The 18,518-nt window shown below is 41.9% G+C and overlaps 1 protein-coding gene across 1 annotated transcript; it reads right to left on the bottom strand.

The window, feature by feature from the left end:
- Positions 1-9,761: 9,761 nt before the first annotated feature.
- LOC122461554 (claw keratin-like) lies at positions 9,762-17,508 on the bottom strand. Its single transcript, XM_043521574.1, has 2 exons — positions 17,479-17,508; positions 9,762-10,235 (listed from the first exon to the last, which is right to left on the bottom strand). Exons 1-2 carry the CDS (start codon positions 17,506-17,508, stop codon positions 9,762-9,764), a joined length of 504 nt encoding a protein of 167 aa, XP_043377509.1.
- Positions 17,509-18,518: the final 1,010 nt, after the last annotated feature.

Genomic DNA, 18,518 nt, shown 5'->3' with positions numbered 1-18,518 from the left:
GTGATAGAGGCTTATAACATTATGACTGATTATATGGTTATGGGGGTCCCTGTGGTTATGGGAGGTTATACGATTATGGGGGCCCATATGATTTTGGAGGATTATATGGTCACAGGGGTCGATATGATGTTGGGAGAATACCAGAGTTGGGGGGATGGCAATGGGGCTATCAGTATCTTAATGGAAACTTTTCAGAGTAACAGCCGTGTTAGTCTGTATTCGCAAAAAGAAAAGGAGGACTTGTGGCACCTTAGAGACTAACCAATTTATTTGAGCATGAGCTTTCGTGAGCTACAGCTCACTTCATCCGATGAAGTGAGCTGTAGCTCACGAAAGCTCATGCTCAAATAAATTGGTTAGTCTCTAAGGTGCCACAAGTCCTCCTTTTCTTTTAATGGAAACTGTGGGCCATGTTAAACCCAGCAGGCATATCCCTGGGAAAAGGCAGAACCAGGAAATGAATGGCACAATACAGATTGATGTCTAAGTGCATAGGTCTGACTTTGAGAACTGTAGAGGACACCAAACTGAGTGTGAAATAATTAGAGAGCTGCATTTCATCGGCACCTCTGCAACCTTTGCTCATGTTTCCTATGTTACACTTGTTGGGTTTTGTCTAATGCCTTCCTGGCTATGAGCTTCCTCCATTATCAACCCAGTGAGCCTGATTCTTAACTACACGATGCGTATTACACCTTGCTGTAAAGTGAAAATGGAGCAGGGGCCATAAGGTGGATGTGCCTACGTCTACATTGACTTGAATGCCTCTTTTCCATGCCAGAGCAGTGTCAAAATACTTTAGTGTCATTGAGAATTTGGCTAGGTGATCTCCTACCCATGAATATGGACCGTTTCTTTCAGCCTTTTAACTTTCTAACAGCAGCTACATAATGGAGAAGGTTTTTGAACTTCTGCTTTTATTGTGTTTGCCTTAGTTGAGACTGACCAGGGTGAAACAAGTAATTAAAAATGGGGGGAAGCAAACCTGAGTGTCAAACTTTACAGCTGCAATAAAGAAGTAAGAGAACTGTGTGAGAAATACACCACTTTGGAGCTGGGGATAGGATACAGTCTTCATGAAACCATAGAAATATAGTCTTGTTACTCTGCTTTCCTTCTTTATTTTGACAATTTTCCACTCCCTTTTATTTTCAATTCAAATATAAACTACCTCATACTATTGGTCTTCTGGTTTAATTGCTATTTCATTCATTATCTTTTAATATCACCAAAGGCTTCCTCATCGTTTCACCAGTTTTGGATACCTCCAGTGTTGGAGCACAACTCAGGAAAGCTTGTGGCCTGTTATCAAAAATGTTGAGTGTGAACAGCTCCCGTTAGTTCAGTGGGAGTTTTGAGAACTCAACACTTCATAAAAAGGGGCCTGCAGCCTCTCCTGCCAGGCATATAAAATCAACGGCTTCTTTGGAAAGAGGTTGGCATTGCTGTGTCTAGAAGTACGATACTTGGAAGAGTGGCTCATTTAGCCCATGTCCAGTTCTGTTAGGTCTGGTGTCCTGCATGAAATGCTCTCATTGGAATTGAAAGGATCAGAGTTGCTAGGTCTTCCAAATTAAAAAGGAAAAAAGTACTAAGTAGGTATTTTAGAGAGGAACCTTGGCGATATTCGGGCATTTGTTCTCTATGAAGCTTGTGATCTGGCGGTGAAAGGCTCATTGCTTAATGGCAAAAGGTTTATTCCTCTGCAGGTCAGGTCTTTAATGCTGCAACTTTAAATTCGTTATTGATCCTGATGTATCTCAAAGGAGAGGGATGAGTTGAGACGTGTTTCTTGGTGACGCATAGAGAATGGTGCTTGTAGCACTCTGGAGCAAATGGAGACTTAGATGGATTTCCTGCATTTCTTCAAGTTTGGCAAGGATATAAAATCTCATGCTTCAGAGTATCATCCAATAATGGAGATAGATCTGACTGACCGGTGATAGAGAAAAAAGTTCCTCTATGGGCAGGTGATCCCATACTTGCGTTCTGCTGGGTTTCTTGTATTTCCCTATGAAGCCTCTGTTACTGACCATGGTGGGAGAGAAGCCTGATCTTCTGTAGCAATGCCTATGTTCTTCCGTTCCAAGGAGCGGTCCATAAGCATAGTCTGATAGAAAAAACTAGAGCAGTATAGCTCTTAATTCAAACCCATGGCCAGCAGGACTAAGTATTATCTATACGATATATTATCTATATTCTGGCACTTAACATTAAAAAGGGTGTAGAACAGTTTTTAAACTAAGGGCTGGGGCAAAGCCAACAGGTGCAGAGGAGCACCTGGTTCGGACAGAGACATCCCTTAGGGGAGGATCTATTGATAGGGAATCTCTATGTCCTAGTGAGGACGAGAGGATGGAAAATGATTAAATACAGGCAGGGTCTGATCAGAAAGTCAGTTAAAAAGAGTCCCATTCAATTACATCGTGTAATGGCAGACAGCTAAAGGGAGACAAGTTTTTAAAGTGCTTCTATACCAATGCTAGAAGTCTAAATAATAAAATGGGTGAACTAGAGTGCCTCGTATTAAATGAGGATATTGATACAATAGACATCACAGAAATTTGGTGGAATGAGGATAATCAATGGGATACAGTAATACCAGGGTAGAAAATATATCGGAAGGACAGAATAGGTCATGCTGGTGAGGGAGTGGCATTATATGTGAAAGAGTAGAATCAAATGAAGTAAAAATCGTAAATGAATCAAACTGTACCATAGAATCTGTATGGATAGAAATTCCATGCTCTAATAATAAGAATATAGCATTAGGGATATATTACTGAGCACCTTACCAGGATGGTGATAGTGACTGTGAAATGCTCAGGGAGATTAGAGAAGCTATTAATATAAAAAACTCAATAATAATAATGGGAGAATTCAACTATCCCCATATTGACTGGATACATATCACCTCAGGAAGGGATGCAGAGATAAAGTTTCTTGACACCTTAAATGACTGCTTCTTGGAGCAGCTGGACCTGGAACCCACCAGAGGAGAGGCAATTCTCGATTTAGTCCTACGTGGAGCAAAGGATCTGGCCCAAGAGGTGAATATAGCTGGACTGCTTGGTAATAGTGACCATAATATAATTAAATGTAATATCTTTGTGGCAGCAAAAACACCACAGTGGCCCAAAACTGTAGCATTTAATTTCAGAAAGGGGAACTACACAAAAGTGAGGAGGTTAGTGAAACAGAAATTAAAGGGTACAGTGCTGAAAGTGAAATCCCTGCAAGCTACGTGGAAACTTTTTAAAGACACCGTAATAGAGGCTGTCATAAATATAAAGGGAAGGGTAAACCCCTTTGAAATCCCTCCTGGCCAGGGGAAAGCTCCTCTCACCTGTAAAGGGTTAAGAAGCTAAAGGTAACCTTGCTGGCACCTGACCAAAATGACCAATGAGGAGACAAGATACTTTCAAAAGCTGGGAGGAGGGAGAGAAACAAAGGGTCTGTGGGTCTGTCTATATTCTGTCTTTGCCGGGGATAGACCAGGAATGGAGTCTTAGAACTTTTAGTAAGTAATCTAGCTAGGTACGTGTTAGATTATGATTTCTTTAAATGGCTGAGAAAAGAACTGTGCTGAATAGAATAACTATTTCTGTCTGTGTATCTTTTTTGTAACTTAAGGTTTTGCCTAGAGGGGTTCTCTATGTTTTGAATCTAATTACCCTGTAAGGTATCTACCATCCTGATTTTACAGGGGGGATTTCTTTATTTCTATTTACTTCTATTTTTATTAAAAGTCTTCTTGTAAGAAAACTGAATGCTTTTTCATTGTTCTCAGATCCAAGGGTTTGGGTCTGTGGTCACCTATGCAAATTGGTGGGGCTTTTTATCCAACATTTCCCAGGAAAGGGGGGGTGCAAGTGTTGGGAGGATTGTTCATTGTTCTTAAGATCCAAGGGTCTGGGTCTGTAGTCACCTAGGCAAATTGGTGAGGCTTTTTACCAAACCTTGTCCAGGAAGTGGGGTGCAAGGTTTTGGGAAGTATTTTGGGGGGAAAGACGTGTCCAAACAGCTCTTCCCCAGTAACCAGTATTAGTTTGGTGGTGGTAGCGGCCAATCCAAGGACAAAGGGTGGAATATTTTGTACCTTGGGGAAGTTTTGACCTAAGCTGGTAAAGATAAGCTTAGGAGGTTTTTCATGCAGGTCCCCACATCTGTACCCTAGAGTTCAGAGTGGGGGAGGAACCTTGACAGAGGCTCAACTTAAATGTAAACCCCAAATTAAAAAACATAGTAAGAGAACGACAAAAAGAGCCATCGTGTCTAAACAACAAAGTAAAAGAAGCAGTGAGAGACAAAAAGGCATCCTTTAAAAAGTGGAAGTTAGATCCTAGTGAGGAAAATAGAAAGAGCATACACACTGGCAAATGAAGTGTAAAAATACAATTAGGAAGGCCAAAAAAGAATTTGAAGAACAGCTAGCCAAAGACTCAAAAAGTAATAGGAAAAATTTTTTTAAGTACATCAGAAGCAGGAAGCCTGCTAACCAACCAGTGGGACCACTGGACAATCGAGATGCTAAAGGAGCACTCAAGGATGATAAGGCCATTGCGGAGAAACTAAATAAATTCTTTGCATCGGTCTTCATGGTTGAGGATGTGAGGGAGATTCCCAAATCTGAGACATTCTTTTTAGGTGACAGATCTGAGGAACTGTCCCAGACTGAGGTGTCATTAGAGGAGGTTTGGAACAAATTGATAAATTAAACAGCAGTAAGTCACCAGGACCAGATGGTATCACCCAAGAGTTCTGAAGGAACTCAAATGTGACATTGCAGAACTACTAACTGTCGTCTGTAACCTATCAATTAAATCAGCTTCTGTACCAAATGACTGGAAGATAACTAATGTGATGCCAATTTTTACAAGGGCTCCAGAGGTGATCCCAGCAATTACAGGCCAGTAAGCCTGACTTCAGTACTGGGCAAACTGGTTGAAACTATAATAAAGAACAATATTGTCAGACATATAGATGAATATAATTTCTTGAGGAAGAGTCAACATGGCTTTAGTAAAGGGAAATCATGACTCACCAATCTACTAGAATTCAACATGCATGTGGACCAAGGGGACCCAGTGGATATAGTGTACTTAGATTTTCAGAAAGCCTTTGGAAAGGTCCCTCACCAAAGCTCTTATGCAAAGTAAGCTGGCACAGGATAAGAGGGAAGGTGCTCTCATGGATTGGTAACTGGTTAAAAGCTAGGAAACAAAAGGTAGGGATAAATGGTCAATTTTCAGAACAGAGGGGGTAAATAGTGGTGTCCCACAGGGGTCTGTTCTGGGACAAGTCCTACTCAACATATTCATAAATGATCTGGAAAAAGGGGTAAACAGTGAGGTGGCAAAAATTGCAGATGATACAAAATTAATAAAAATAGTTAAGACCCAGGCAGACTGCAAAGAGATACAAAAGGAACTCTCAAAACTGCGTGACTGGGCAACAAAATGGCAGATGAAATTTAATGTTGATAAATGCAAAGTAATGCACATTGGAAAGCATAATCCCAACTATACATATAAAATTATGGGGTCAAAATTAGCTGTTATCACTCAAGAAAGATCTTGGAGTCAATGTGGATAGTTTTCTGAAAACATCCACTCAATGTGCAGCGGCAGTCAAAAAAGTGAACAGAATGCTGGGAATAATTAAGAAAGGGATAGATATTAGGAAAGAAAATATCATGTTGCCTCTATATAAATCCATGGTACGCCCACATCTTGAATACTGTGTGCAGATATGGTCGCCCCATCTCAAAAAAGATATATTGGAATTGGAAAAGGTTCAGAAAAGGGCGACAAAAATAATTAGGGGTATGGAACAGCTTCCGTATGAGGAGAGATTAATAAAACTGGGACTTTTCAGCTTGGTAAAGAGACAGCTAAAGGGAGATATGATTGAGGTCTATAAAATCATGACTGGTATAGAGAAAGTATATAAGGAAGTATTATTTACTACTTCTCATAACACAAGAACTAGGGGTCACCAAATGAAATTAATAGGCAGCAGGTTTAAAACAAATAGAAGGAAGTATTTCTTCACACAACACACAGTCAACCTGTGGAACTCCTTGCCAGAGAATGTTGTGAAGGCCAAGACCATAACAGGGTTCAAAAAAGAACTAGAGAAATGCATGAAGGATAGGTCCATCAATGGCTATTAGCCAGTACGGGAAGGAATGGTGTCCCTAGCCTCTTTCTGCCAGAAGCTGGGAATGGGCTACAGGGGATGGATCACTTAATGATTACCTGTTCTGTTCATTCCCTCTGTGGCACCTGGTACTGCCCACTGTTAGAAGACAGGATACTGGGCTAGATGGACAAGTGGTCTGACCCTGTAGGGCCATTCATATATTCTTATGTACAATCTCTGACAGGAGTTTGTCTAACCTGGTCTTAAAAATCTCCAATAACCGAGATTCCACAACCTCCCTCGGCAATTTATTCCAGTGCTTAACCATCCTGACAGTTAGGAAGTTTGTCTTCCTGTCCAACCTAAACCTTCCTTCCTGCAATTTAAGCCCACTGCTTTTTCTCCTATCCTCAGCGGTTAAGATTTTTTTTCTCCTTCCTCTTGTTAACAACCTTTTATGTATTTGAAAAATGTTTTCATGTCCCTTCTCAGTCTTCTCTTCAGACTAAACAAAACCAATTTTTAAAATCTTTCCTCATAGGTCATGTTTTCTAGACCTTTAATCAGTTTTCTTGGTCTTCTGTGGACTTCTCTGGACTCCAATTTCTCCACATTTTTCCTGAAATATGTCACCCAGAATTGGATACAACATTCCGGCTGAGGCATAACCTGCTGAGAGTAGAACAGAATAATTACTTCTGTCTTCTTTACAACATTCCTGCTGATACATCCCAGATTGATGTTTGCTTTCTTTGCAACAGTGTTACACTCTTGACTCACATTTTGCTTGTGATCCACTATGACCCTCAGATTCCTTTCCACAGTACTCCTTCCTAGGCAGTCATTCCCCATTTTGTATGTGTGCAACTGATTGTTCCTTCCTCAGGGAGTACTTTGAATTTGTCCTGGAAATTGATTCCTTAATTATTTCCTCCATTGTCTTTCATGACTCCTGTAGATGACTTTGGTGTAGTTTAGTTTGTCTATCTGAGCAGAACTGAGGTGGGCAGAACTGAGGCAGTCAGTTGTGTTTGTAACATCCTTGTGAAATCAACTTTTGGTCCTGTCATTTCCCCAAGGAGTGGATGTTGCTGTTGGCCAGTAGATGAACACATGTGGGCAAAGAGTCAGAGGAAGATGAATTGAACTAAGTTTTCTTGGTGCAATGAAATCCAAAATCTCAATGTGAAGCTGAACTATTTTTGCCCCATTGCCCTAAATCTTGTCAGCTCATGTCATAAATATAAAGGGAAGGGTAAATACCTTTAAAGTCCCTCCTGGCCAGAGGAAAAACCCTTTCACCTGTAAAGGGTTAAGAAGCTAGGATAACCTTGCTGGCACCTGACCAAAATGACCAATGAGGAGACAAAATACTTTCAAAAGCTGGGGGGAGGGAGAAACAAAGCCTCTCTCTCTGTCTGTATGATGCTTTTGCCAGGGACAGAACAGGAATGGAGTCTTAGAACTTAGTAAGTAATCTAGCTAGAGATTCGTTAGATTCTGATTTCTTTAAATGGCTGAGAAAATAAGCTGTGCTGAATGGAATGGATATTCCCGTTTTTGTGTCTTTTTGTAACTTAAGGTTTTGCCTAGAGGGATTCTCTAGGTTTTGAATCTGATTACCCTGTAAAGTATTTACCATCCTGATTTTACAGAGGTGATTCTTTTTACTATTTTTCTTCTATTAAAATTTTTCTTTTAAGAAACTGAATGCTTTTTCATTGTTCTTAAGATCCAAGGGTTTGGGTCTGTGGTCACCTATGCAAATTGGTGAGGATTTTTATCAAACCTTCCCCAGGAAGGGGGGGTGCAAGGTTTTGGGAGGATTTGGGGGGGAAAGACATTTCCAAATGGACTCTTTCTAAATTATATCCCAGTTAGACATTTGGTGGTGGCAGCGAAAGTCCAAGGGCAAAAGGTAAAATAGTTTGTACCTTGGGGAAGTTTTAACCTAAGCTGGTAAAAGTAAGCTTAGGAGGCTTTCATGCAGGTCTCCACATCTGTACCCTAGAGTTCAGAGTGGGGAAGGAACCTTGACAGCTCATCTCCAGCATTGCAAAGCGAGTGCAAAGTTGGTGTCAAGGAGGAGAGCTGCTTGAATTTACACCTCTCATTAGGTTGTCATAAAAGACTGCTTCCTAGATGGATGCTATGTGCTACATGTCACTGGAGGTCCCATCAGAGGAGAAGAGAAGAATGTCCTGGAAAAAGGAGAATTATTCTAAAAAAGGGCTGCTGACTCCATAATGATGTTTCAGTAGTGTGTCTGTTGGAGAGTTTATTATTCAAAATGCTCTCAAATGACATGCCAGAGATACATTCATTTAAACATTCATCCTTAGCATCTGGAGGAGCAGTGGTGATGGAAATGAGATTTGATTTGGTCTGAGAGCTCCAGATAAAGTACCCATAACAAATAATGAGGTTAGTAAAGTTTTCCCAGCATTCGTCTGTAGGAATAATCCCTGCTGAAACACCCAAACCCCGAGGAAGGGAAGCTCCATAGAACAGGGAGGGTGATTTGTGGAGTGCACTGGGAAGAGCTTTCTAGTGAAGAGCCAGACTTTCAAAGGGCTCTAGAAGGAAAGGCATCCTGTCCTGAAAGTTGCTCTGCCATTCAAGGAGTTTGGGGCAGAGTTAACTTTCCTTTATTAAAACAGGTAATGGAAGTTGGACCTCCACCCTGGTACAGAAGCCCCACATAATGCTGTAAACTACTTCAAGGGCTGAATTCTCCTATCACTCCAGGGCTTCAAAAAGTCACCTCTTGAGAAGTGCCTGATGCTGCTGGCTCTTCAGGGATGAATTTTGCCCAGGGCAATGTTTAAAGAAGGAGGGAGGAACAAGGAGAACCAGAAGACGGATATAACGATGCATCAGCGTTTTTAATGTGAGTGACATTGGCAGTACACAGTTACAGGAAAAATACATGAACAGAAAGAAAGTATTTTCAGTTTTTCAAGAAGGGCTGCAACCGAAAACCCACCTAAATGGGATGTATTTCACACAAGATGTGCTTTTTTGTTGTTGCAGCTGCAGAGGTGGACAAACAAGTTCCCTTCGCAACCATTTTTAGTTACTTTTATTACCCCAGTCAGTGGGAAGTGAGACAAAGCAAAACAGAAGCAGAGGACTACACAGCTTCTCAATTAAATGTCTACCGCAGAGAAGGTGAAAGCGAAACACTAAAGATACGTATTGATGGAAAGGACAGAACAGACAGGGTCTAATTCTGCTTCAGAGCAAGGTCACTTTTTTCCACGCTCAAGGGACTTAAAATGATAATAAATGTAACTGATGCCTGTCTTAAGGCCCCTATTTCCTTTAAACTGTGGAGTTACTATAAACAGCCTGCGTGTAATTCAGAATGAGTCTATATGTGAATACGAAAATCAGCACTCCACTGGCAAAGCCTTGAAAGAGTCATAAAGCGTAACATTAGAAATGCAGCATGGCTATCAGACCAAGGTGCTGAGCACACACAGCTCCCACTGAGCTCAACTGGAGCTATGTTTGCACAGCACTTCTGAAAGCCATGCCCAAAAGGTCAGGGGTGAATCTGTATCTTGCTGTTCAATTCCTGGTTCTTCCTTCATCCATGGCTGTTCCTGCTGGGTTTAGCATGGCCCACAGCTTCCACTGAGGTACCTATGGCAAGATACCCCAGAACCACATAATCCCCCAGAACCATAACCACCCAGGTAACCGCCTAATCCCCCAGAACCATATAATCCCCCATAACAATAACCGCCCAATCCCCCATAACCGTAACGGCCACCATAACCACCATATCCCCCTAAACCATACAATCCTCCATAGCCGTACAATCCCCCCGAACCGAATGAGCCCCCGAAACCGGGTCCGACCACAGGTGCTCCTACAGCTCCCACTCCGCTCTGCTGAGGGAAATTGCTGAGAATTGGTCCTGGGAGGGTCACGACAACTGGTGAGGGTCTGATCACCACTTCAGAGTCAGGGCATTGCCTAACGCACGGCTCGTTGCAGCTGCCAGTGACTGGACTGGGTCGGGCCACCCCGCATTCTGGATAGCAGAGGCCTGAGAAAGTCATCTTTCTGGGAAGGAGGTAAACCTGAAACACACAACAGGAACTAAAGTAAAGAGAAGGTAGAAGTGCTGGTGGAAGAAAGGCTTCAAAGCTCAGTGTGGCTCAAGAGAGAAAGAAAGAGGGACCTTAGTCCCTGTGTTCATGGCCATGTATTTCTTCCTATATCCTCTTTCTACACCTCCTGTCCACTCGCACTAAACTTCCCTCCCAACCGAGCCCCTAGAGCCCCTCTCAATGGCTTCGTCTGAAAAACACCGACTGGAACAAGTGTCACTATTTCTGTGCTGGGCACCTGGGATTCTGTGTCCATTTTAGAGATTTCTCAAAGAGAACATGTCTGGGATCATGGTAATCACTTCCTGTCATTGGAGGATTTAACCTCTGCATGCAAACCAGTTGAGTCTGGTTTCACAGTGTAGTTCTCTGGTTTTCCAAACCTTGGAAGTCACCAAAATTTGCTGATGAATAAAGAGAAAACTTTACTTTTCTCCAAACAAATCACTAAGGACAGGCTCCTCAGCTGGGATTCAGGTCCACTGACTTTCATGGAGCAACACTAAATTACACCATCTGAGGAGAAGCACCTTCAATGGGTATTTCTGCTCAGAAGAACATAGGAATTGCTAGGCTGGATCACACTACTTGTCAACTTCATCCATTCTCCTGTCTCCAATAGTGAGAAGTAACAGCTGCTTCAGGTGAAAGTAAAACACCACTGATTTGGCCCTTTCTGGACTAACCTGGGAAAGTTTCTTCCTAATACAGCTAAGTGAAAAATGGCTAAATGACTTTCTAAAGTTACTGAAAAGATTTCAATGCCCTAAATCTATTTCCAATTAATCAGAAATATGTTTCCCAATTGCACACGTTGCTCCTAAAATTCCCCTATTAGCTTAAAATCATGAGTCCACGAGCTCCTGTAACTGAATTACTACACAAAATAATTATGAGAGAACACCCTAATCCCTAATAAATATCACAGTGAGTACATGAAAGATTCCATCTTAAATGGAAATAGCCCCTACTGTCACATGTATAGAGTTCAAAAGCAATTGAGTTGAATTGGACTTACCCAGTTCACCGAGGAGATGAAGTCCGGAGAAGTGTTTAGAAGAGGTCTGAGTGGTGAGCACTTTTATACAGTTCCTAGGACTGCCTGGAGGATCTGCGATGCCGTTTGTGGAGGCGGTACTAATTAGTTACCAAACAAACTTGATTGCCTTGCAAAATCCTCCTTTGGATGGAGCTGTTTTCCTCAGGGGTTGTGATGATTGGGCTAATCTCAGCCTCACAGGGCGTGACATGCACATTGCGCTCTTCATCTTTCTTTCATCTTTAAATGGCATGGACCAACTACATTTCTCATGTCATTCGACTGACTTTATTGGTGCTGCAATGAGAATGAATGTCAAGGTGATTCTGAGCGACATCAGTAGTACAACTGGCTGTCATGAAAGGAATCCAATTTGAGCCTTCCAACTCATGCTGGTTGTGGTTATGGACATTGGGCAGTTTATTCTAAACTGGCCAGGAAGCAGGGAGCCATTTTTCTGCATTCTCACCACCTCCATTCCCAATGGGTGAGAACCAATTCCCTTTGAAGTCAATGGGCATCATTCCATTGCCACCAGTGTGTTTCCTGTCAGGACCTTAAGCCTGAAATTCACCCTTTGGCAGGGGGATGGTACCATGCCTATAGACAACTTTAGTCCCATGTTTAACTTACAACTAGGTCTTAACAGGGACTTAAGTGGAGCATGGGCCTTCGTGATGGCCCTCTGCCCATGGGTCAATATCATCATATGGTGAGTAAAAGGTGACCTACAATTGGACCTCCACTTGGGTCACCAATGCCGTCTCAAAGGGACGCCTAGATCAGATTTGCTCATGGGTCAAGGAGCGGGATGGCGGAGAACGAAAGGAAGCAGTGCTCTTTTATGTCAGGATCTCTCCATCCAGGAGCAGCCAAGAAAAGGACGTCTTCTGAGACAACGCAGCTGATGGAGCCCAGCAAGGAATGGAGGAGAGATGAAAATCACACATTCTTGAGGAAGGAGGAGATGGCTGTGGGATGGGATTTGACATTGACTTTGACCAGCCATAGGGCATGCTGTACAAAACATTCCTGCCAGAACCAGCATGCTGTTTAGAGTGTAACAGATATCCACAAGGGGGGGGTTCCATGTCCAGGGAATGAGTTGGAGGAGTCTTCCTTTGATGATGAGGCCCTGGACCTCTGTGAAGTTGAAGCAACTCTGCTGATTGACACCAAGGGGGCACCTTCATTTTCCAATAAAAATGTTTTAAAAAAAAACCAAATGCAAAATTACATTCGAATGAAAATGAAACAGACCCAGATTGTGTGGCTTTACGTTACGACCTCGTTAACTTAACGACACCAGAGCTTGGCCTCCATTTTGTTTAAAGTGACTGTATGACTCAGTGCAGAGGTGTCTAATCCCAACAACAATTTATTAATATTCCAAGAATACAACCTTTTGCAAACCAAGATTTATTGACACAGTGCAGCCAAGAGGATCTGCGCACCATCATCGCCAGGAGGTGTTGGAGATGGATCAGCCATGTGCTTTGGATGGAAACTGATTCCATCACCAGAGTAGCAGTAAGATGGACACCTGAAGGCAAGTGACAAAGAGGCCGACCAAAAACAACATGGTGAAGAGCTGTGGAAGCTGAGCTGAAATACCTGGGGCAAAGCTGGGGAACCACTGAAAGACTTGCGAGAAGCAGACAGGAGTGAAGGAGCTTTGTCACTGCTCTAAATGCCAGAGGCGTAATAGGAACATGATGATGATGATGATGACAACCCTGTGCATGTGTGAGTGTTTGTGAGGGGCTTTGAACTCTGGAGTTCTGAGGTCGCTGAAGGACTTCCAGCCTTCACACCCTGACTCTCTCTGTTTGATCGGCCTAGAAACAGAGACACACTGAGGTGAATGTCACACGGGGGTCAGTTGCAGAAACAAAAATACAGCCGAATCCTTTTGACTCTTCCTACCACAGGCTGAGCTCTAGGTTGATCCTGTTAAGGAAAAGTTAGCACATGTGACTCCATTTTGGTTTGGGGCCCACCATTGTTTAAATGCCAGCACATCATACACCAAAAGGAGTAATCCTTAGATACTGAATCCATGTGAAAATCCTCCTCCTTGTCTCCAGCCTGCCTTGATTCCCAGTATCTGGTTTTTGTCAGTCTCTAACTCCCTGTCTCTTGGCCTTGATGTGAGGCCTCCCATCCTGATAATAAAAGTTACTGATGCATGGCTTTAGAACCATGCTGTGTAATTAACATACTGGTATAGCACGAGGAATGCACCAAGCAGGGATAGGTGGTAGATAAGACAAGGGTTTGTTTATTGGCTAAGGTTTCCGATGCACGAGGGCAACATGCTTTGCTAAAAAATATATAACCTTTGTATAATCTGTATTCAGGGTCCCCTCCTGGCTAGCAGGGGGGCACCACGCTCGAGCGTAATAAACTTAGTGTCTTTTCGGAACTCTGCAGTTGTGGACTTTATTTCTGTGCCTCAGCCTAGATTCGAACTGTGCGTGTCCTATCAGGTATAATTCGCAGCATTGGTGTGCGTGTCCTATCAGGTATAATTCGCAGCACTTGTGTGCGTGTCCTACCAGGTGTAATTCGTAGCACTTGTGTGCGTGTCTCCTCAGGTGTAATTCGTAACAATCCCTGTTGCACTGTGTTACAAGACAAGGTTAATAACATGTCTGGTTACAAAATGTTTGCATCCTTGGATCTCAGCATCAACAATAAAAAGCTGGCTAATGTTTTGATCCACTTTCACTGTCATTATATGTGAGGATAATACTTCTCCTAGGGAATTACAGGTCTGTCAATTTCTCTTTTCCATGAGTGTGGTAGCATTAGAAACCTCAGTATATAATTCAAGCATCAAAAACTTGCTTAAAGTCATAGCACCCATTGGGATGAAGTCACCAAGTGCCCCGTTTGTAGTCCTTTGTCTTTCCTTGGAATCACATCTCTCTAATGGGTCAAAATAAAGCAGTGGAGACAAATTCTTTCAGGTTTGTGTAACAAGGCACAGGGTAGGTTCTCTCTTTAACATTGCCTTCTCAGTACAAGAGGATAATAATGGTCCTAAGGAATTACAAGTGTGTACATTTCAAGCTTGTTCATCTGCAGAATAGGAATAAAAATCTCAATATGGAATTCAAATGGGAAAAATTTTGGTACCAGACAATTTAAATCTGCTCAAGTGTAAATACCCACCACTGAGACAACATCTTCAAATAAAGGGAGTTAAAGTGCATTGGAAGACTCTCGATGGTTGATCATTGTTCTCACTTAGATTAGAAGATGTTTCACCCAAGAAGTTCCCCAGAAAATCAACAGAACAAAAATCCAGAATGGGCCTCTGTAAGAGTTACTCTCCAGTTAGTGATGTATTTGGAAGCCATGACATATGTGTCCAGTACGGTTTAGGAGATACAGGTTAGTGTTTGGCATGAGTAGTCCCAACTATTGGGGTTTATTTCTGATCCTGCCAATCACTCACTCCCTGTGTGATCTTCACCTGAATGTGCCTCCATTTACCTCCATGTCAAACAGGTATAATTGTAACTTTCATGGTGGATTTTCTCAGGCTTCCTCTGATCTAAGCACTTCAAAGCACTTCACAATCATTCATTAAATTTTATATGGCCAAAGAGGTGTATTATTGTAATAGTAGTAAATTTTGATTAGGATTAGATGTTCCAGTATTGAAAGTAGCTTCACTTTAAAAATGCATGTCAAGGTCTCAGATGTCACTCCAGTGCTCAGTTCATGATTCCCAGTCTCTGAAATTCTTTGCATTTCCCTTTTATATATATTAGGGCTGTCAAGCGATTAAAAAAATCATGCAGTTAATCATGCTGTTAATAATAGAATAATATTTAAATATTTTGGATGTTTTCTACATCTTCAAATATTGATTTCAATTACAACACAGAATACAAAAAGCACAGTGCTCAGTTTATATTTATTTTTTATTACAAATCTAACAAATATTCGCAGTGCAAAAAACCAAAATAATTAGTATTTTTCAATTCTCGATAACGATCCAAAGCAGTGCGGACTGACGCATGTCCGTTTTCATCATCTGAGTCAGATGCCACCAGCAGAAGGTTGAGTTTCTTATTGGAGGTTCGGGTTCTGTAGTTTCTGCATTGTAGTGTTGCTGTTTAAAGACTTCTGAAAGCATGCTCCACACCTCATGCCTCTCAGATTTTGGAAGGTACTTCCAATTTTTAAACCTTGGGTAGAGTGCTGTAGCTATCTATGGATTGAGTGCTGTAGCTATCTATAGAAATCTCACATTGGTACCTTCACTGAGTTTGTCAAATCTGCAGTGAAAGTGTTCTTAAAACAAACAACATGTGCTGGGTCATCATCAGAGACTGCTATAACATGAACTATATGGCAGAATGAGGGTAAAACAGAGCAGGAGACATACAATTCTCCCCCAAGGAGTTCAGTCACAAATGTAATTAACACATCATTTTTTTAATGAGCATCATCAGCATGGAAGCATGTCCTCTGGAATGGGGGCTGAAGCATGAAGAGGCATACGAAGGTTTAGCCTATCTGGCACGTATATACCTTGTAATGTTAGCTAAAAAAGTGCCATGTGAACGCCTGTTCTCACTTTCAGGTGACACTATAAATAATAAGCCGGCAGCATTATGTCCCATAAATGTACATAAACTTGTTTGTCTGAGCAATTGGCTGAACAAGAAGCAGGACTGAGTAGACTTGTAGGCTCTAAAGTTTTACATTGTTTTGTTTTTGTGTGCAGTTATGTAACAAAAAAAAATCTGTATATGTATGTTCTATTTTCACGATAAAGGGATGGCACTACAGGGCTTGTATGAGGTGAATCGAAAACTACTTTCCTGTATCATTTTTAGAGTGCAAATAGTAATCAAAACTTATAATATAAAGTGAGCACTGTACACTTTGTATTCTGCGTTCTAAGTGAAATCAATATATTTGGAAATGTAGAATCATAGAATCATAGAATATCAGGGTTGGAAGGGACCTCAGGAGGTCATCTAGTCCAACCCCCTGCTCAAAGCAGGACCAATCCCCAATTAAATCATCCCAGCCAGGGCTTTATAGAAAAACATCCAAAATATTTAATAAGTTTCACTTGGTATTCTATGGCTTAATAGTGCAATTAAAACAGCGATTAATCATGATTAATTTTCAATTGCGATTAATTTTTTTGAGTTAATCGTGTGAGTTAACTGCAATTAATCGACAGCCCTAATATATATTTTAAAGTTGATGGGTAGATGATGAACCAGTGTAAAGGAGGACAGTTCCATCAACTTCAGATTGAAGGAAGGCACTTTACCCAACCTGGGTGAGAGAAAACTTGATTAGGAGTGTATCTTTCTGTGCATACTCTGCATCTCCACCTACAGCAGCTCATCTCTAATATACAATGAAATCAATGGGAAACATCAGCTACTGCATCTCCATCCACGAGTAGCCAAGAGCGCTGGGTCTTGTGAGAAACTTCAGCTAATAAAGAAAAGGAAGAAGCACAACACAGACAGAGTTAAGGAACACTTCTTCAGTGGTCAGATTGCTGTGGGATTAATTGCAAGTCTATTCAAGCTAGGGCATTCTAAAGTGCAAAATTTACCCTCACTAGGATTTCTTCTAACCTGAACAGAATATCACAGAATATCACTGACATCTATGGAACTGTACTGATGTACACTAGCTCAGCATCCTTTTGTCAGTGCAGGCAGCTGCGGCATTCAGTCACCGGGGCGCACCCCTGGGTAGGTTTCCCGCTCCCACCCGGCTGGGGCACGGGGAGCCTGGGACTCCACAGGCAGCCAGTGAGTTCCCAACCCACGTTCCCAGGGTAGGCTCTCGGTCAAGGGCTCAGGGAGGCAGGGACAAAGAGACAAGTTTGTCAGTGGCCACCAAAAAAATTGTTGTGAGAACCCTTGAATCCTAACCCAAAATTTGGGGGCATCTGATCCCAGGAAAAAATTCTACTATTAAAATAATACAGCCCTGTGCACACACACAACTGTAATGAGCCTGCAGTGCTTTGAAGTCCTTTGATTTGAGGAAGCCTCTGAACATCAAGCACAATATCACTATGAGATCTGGTTGATGTGGAGGTGAACAAGCACACTGAGGTGAAGGTTACATAGGGAGCAGGTGGCAGAGTCAGCAATAAAACCAGTCCTAGTGATTACTCACCCCCTGCTCACCACTGCTCCTGAACTGCATTGGACAGTTACTTTTTTAGGCTTCCGAATATCCCACTGCAGCATCAGTGAAGTCAGTAGAATACCAGGAATGTAGCTGGCTCATAAAGTTTACAAATGAAAGAGAGCTGCCCGATATAATGTGCATGTAGGGCTGGATTGAGGGGCAGATGACCTGGGGTGATGGGCTTGGGAGGTGCTGGGCTTGCGGTGTTGTTTTTGTTGTTATCAGCAGAAAATAAAGTAGAATGTTTGAAGTAAAATGTTTCAGGTATTCCGTAGGTGGATTCATTTTTCCCTAACCTCCTAGAATGTTATGGACCTTTGTAGAATCTCGTGGAACCTTTCAAACATCTTCAGAACTATGTTTTCCTCAAACCTTCTAAAATCTTGTCAGCCAGGCCCTCATGGGTAGCTAAGGGACCAGGAGTTGCCAGTCAGTCTGTGAGATATAAGAACAACGTGAAGTGAGAGCCCAGCAGCGATACTGTCAACCTTTTTTTATTGTGTAATTGTGAAAGTGTACTCGTGTTTTAAGAGTTGAAGAGTGTAAGTAGCGACTAATACAGGACATATTTAATGAGACACCTGTGATATCTATCGAACCCCTATCTACGCAACAATAAAAAAGAAGTATGTTACTTCTTTTGCCATGCTTAACATGTAATGTTTGATGACTTTCTAAGACTGCAGAACATAGACCTTTGCTCTCCCTAATATTCTCTGTGTTCCTTCATGGAAAATAAAAGATGCCCCCAAAGAAGCCTTCAGGTGCTCAGTATAGGAAGCAAAAAACTCAGTTACAATCTAGTTTACAGCAAGGGGCAAATTTGATGGGAAAATATCAGAAACAGAACAACATAGACTGGGCATTAGCCATCGTCCCAGTGCAGAAGAAATTGAGAAATGAAGCATAAATGATGAAAGTCCTATTACTAAGGAATGAGAAGATGTAGCTGAAGATAAGGAATGCAAATGTGAGGAAAGTAATGGAGAATCATCCAGTTTTCCAGAATAAAGGAGAGTGATGAT

This window comes from Chelonia mydas, chromosome 1 (assembly GCF_015237465.2).
Source record: "Chelonia mydas isolate rCheMyd1 chromosome 1, rCheMyd1.pri.v2, whole genome shotgun sequence".
NCBI classification, from domain to species: Eukaryota; Metazoa; Chordata; order Testudines; family Cheloniidae; genus Chelonia; species Chelonia mydas.
This window is presented reverse-complemented; position numbering and strand designations above follow the sequence as displayed.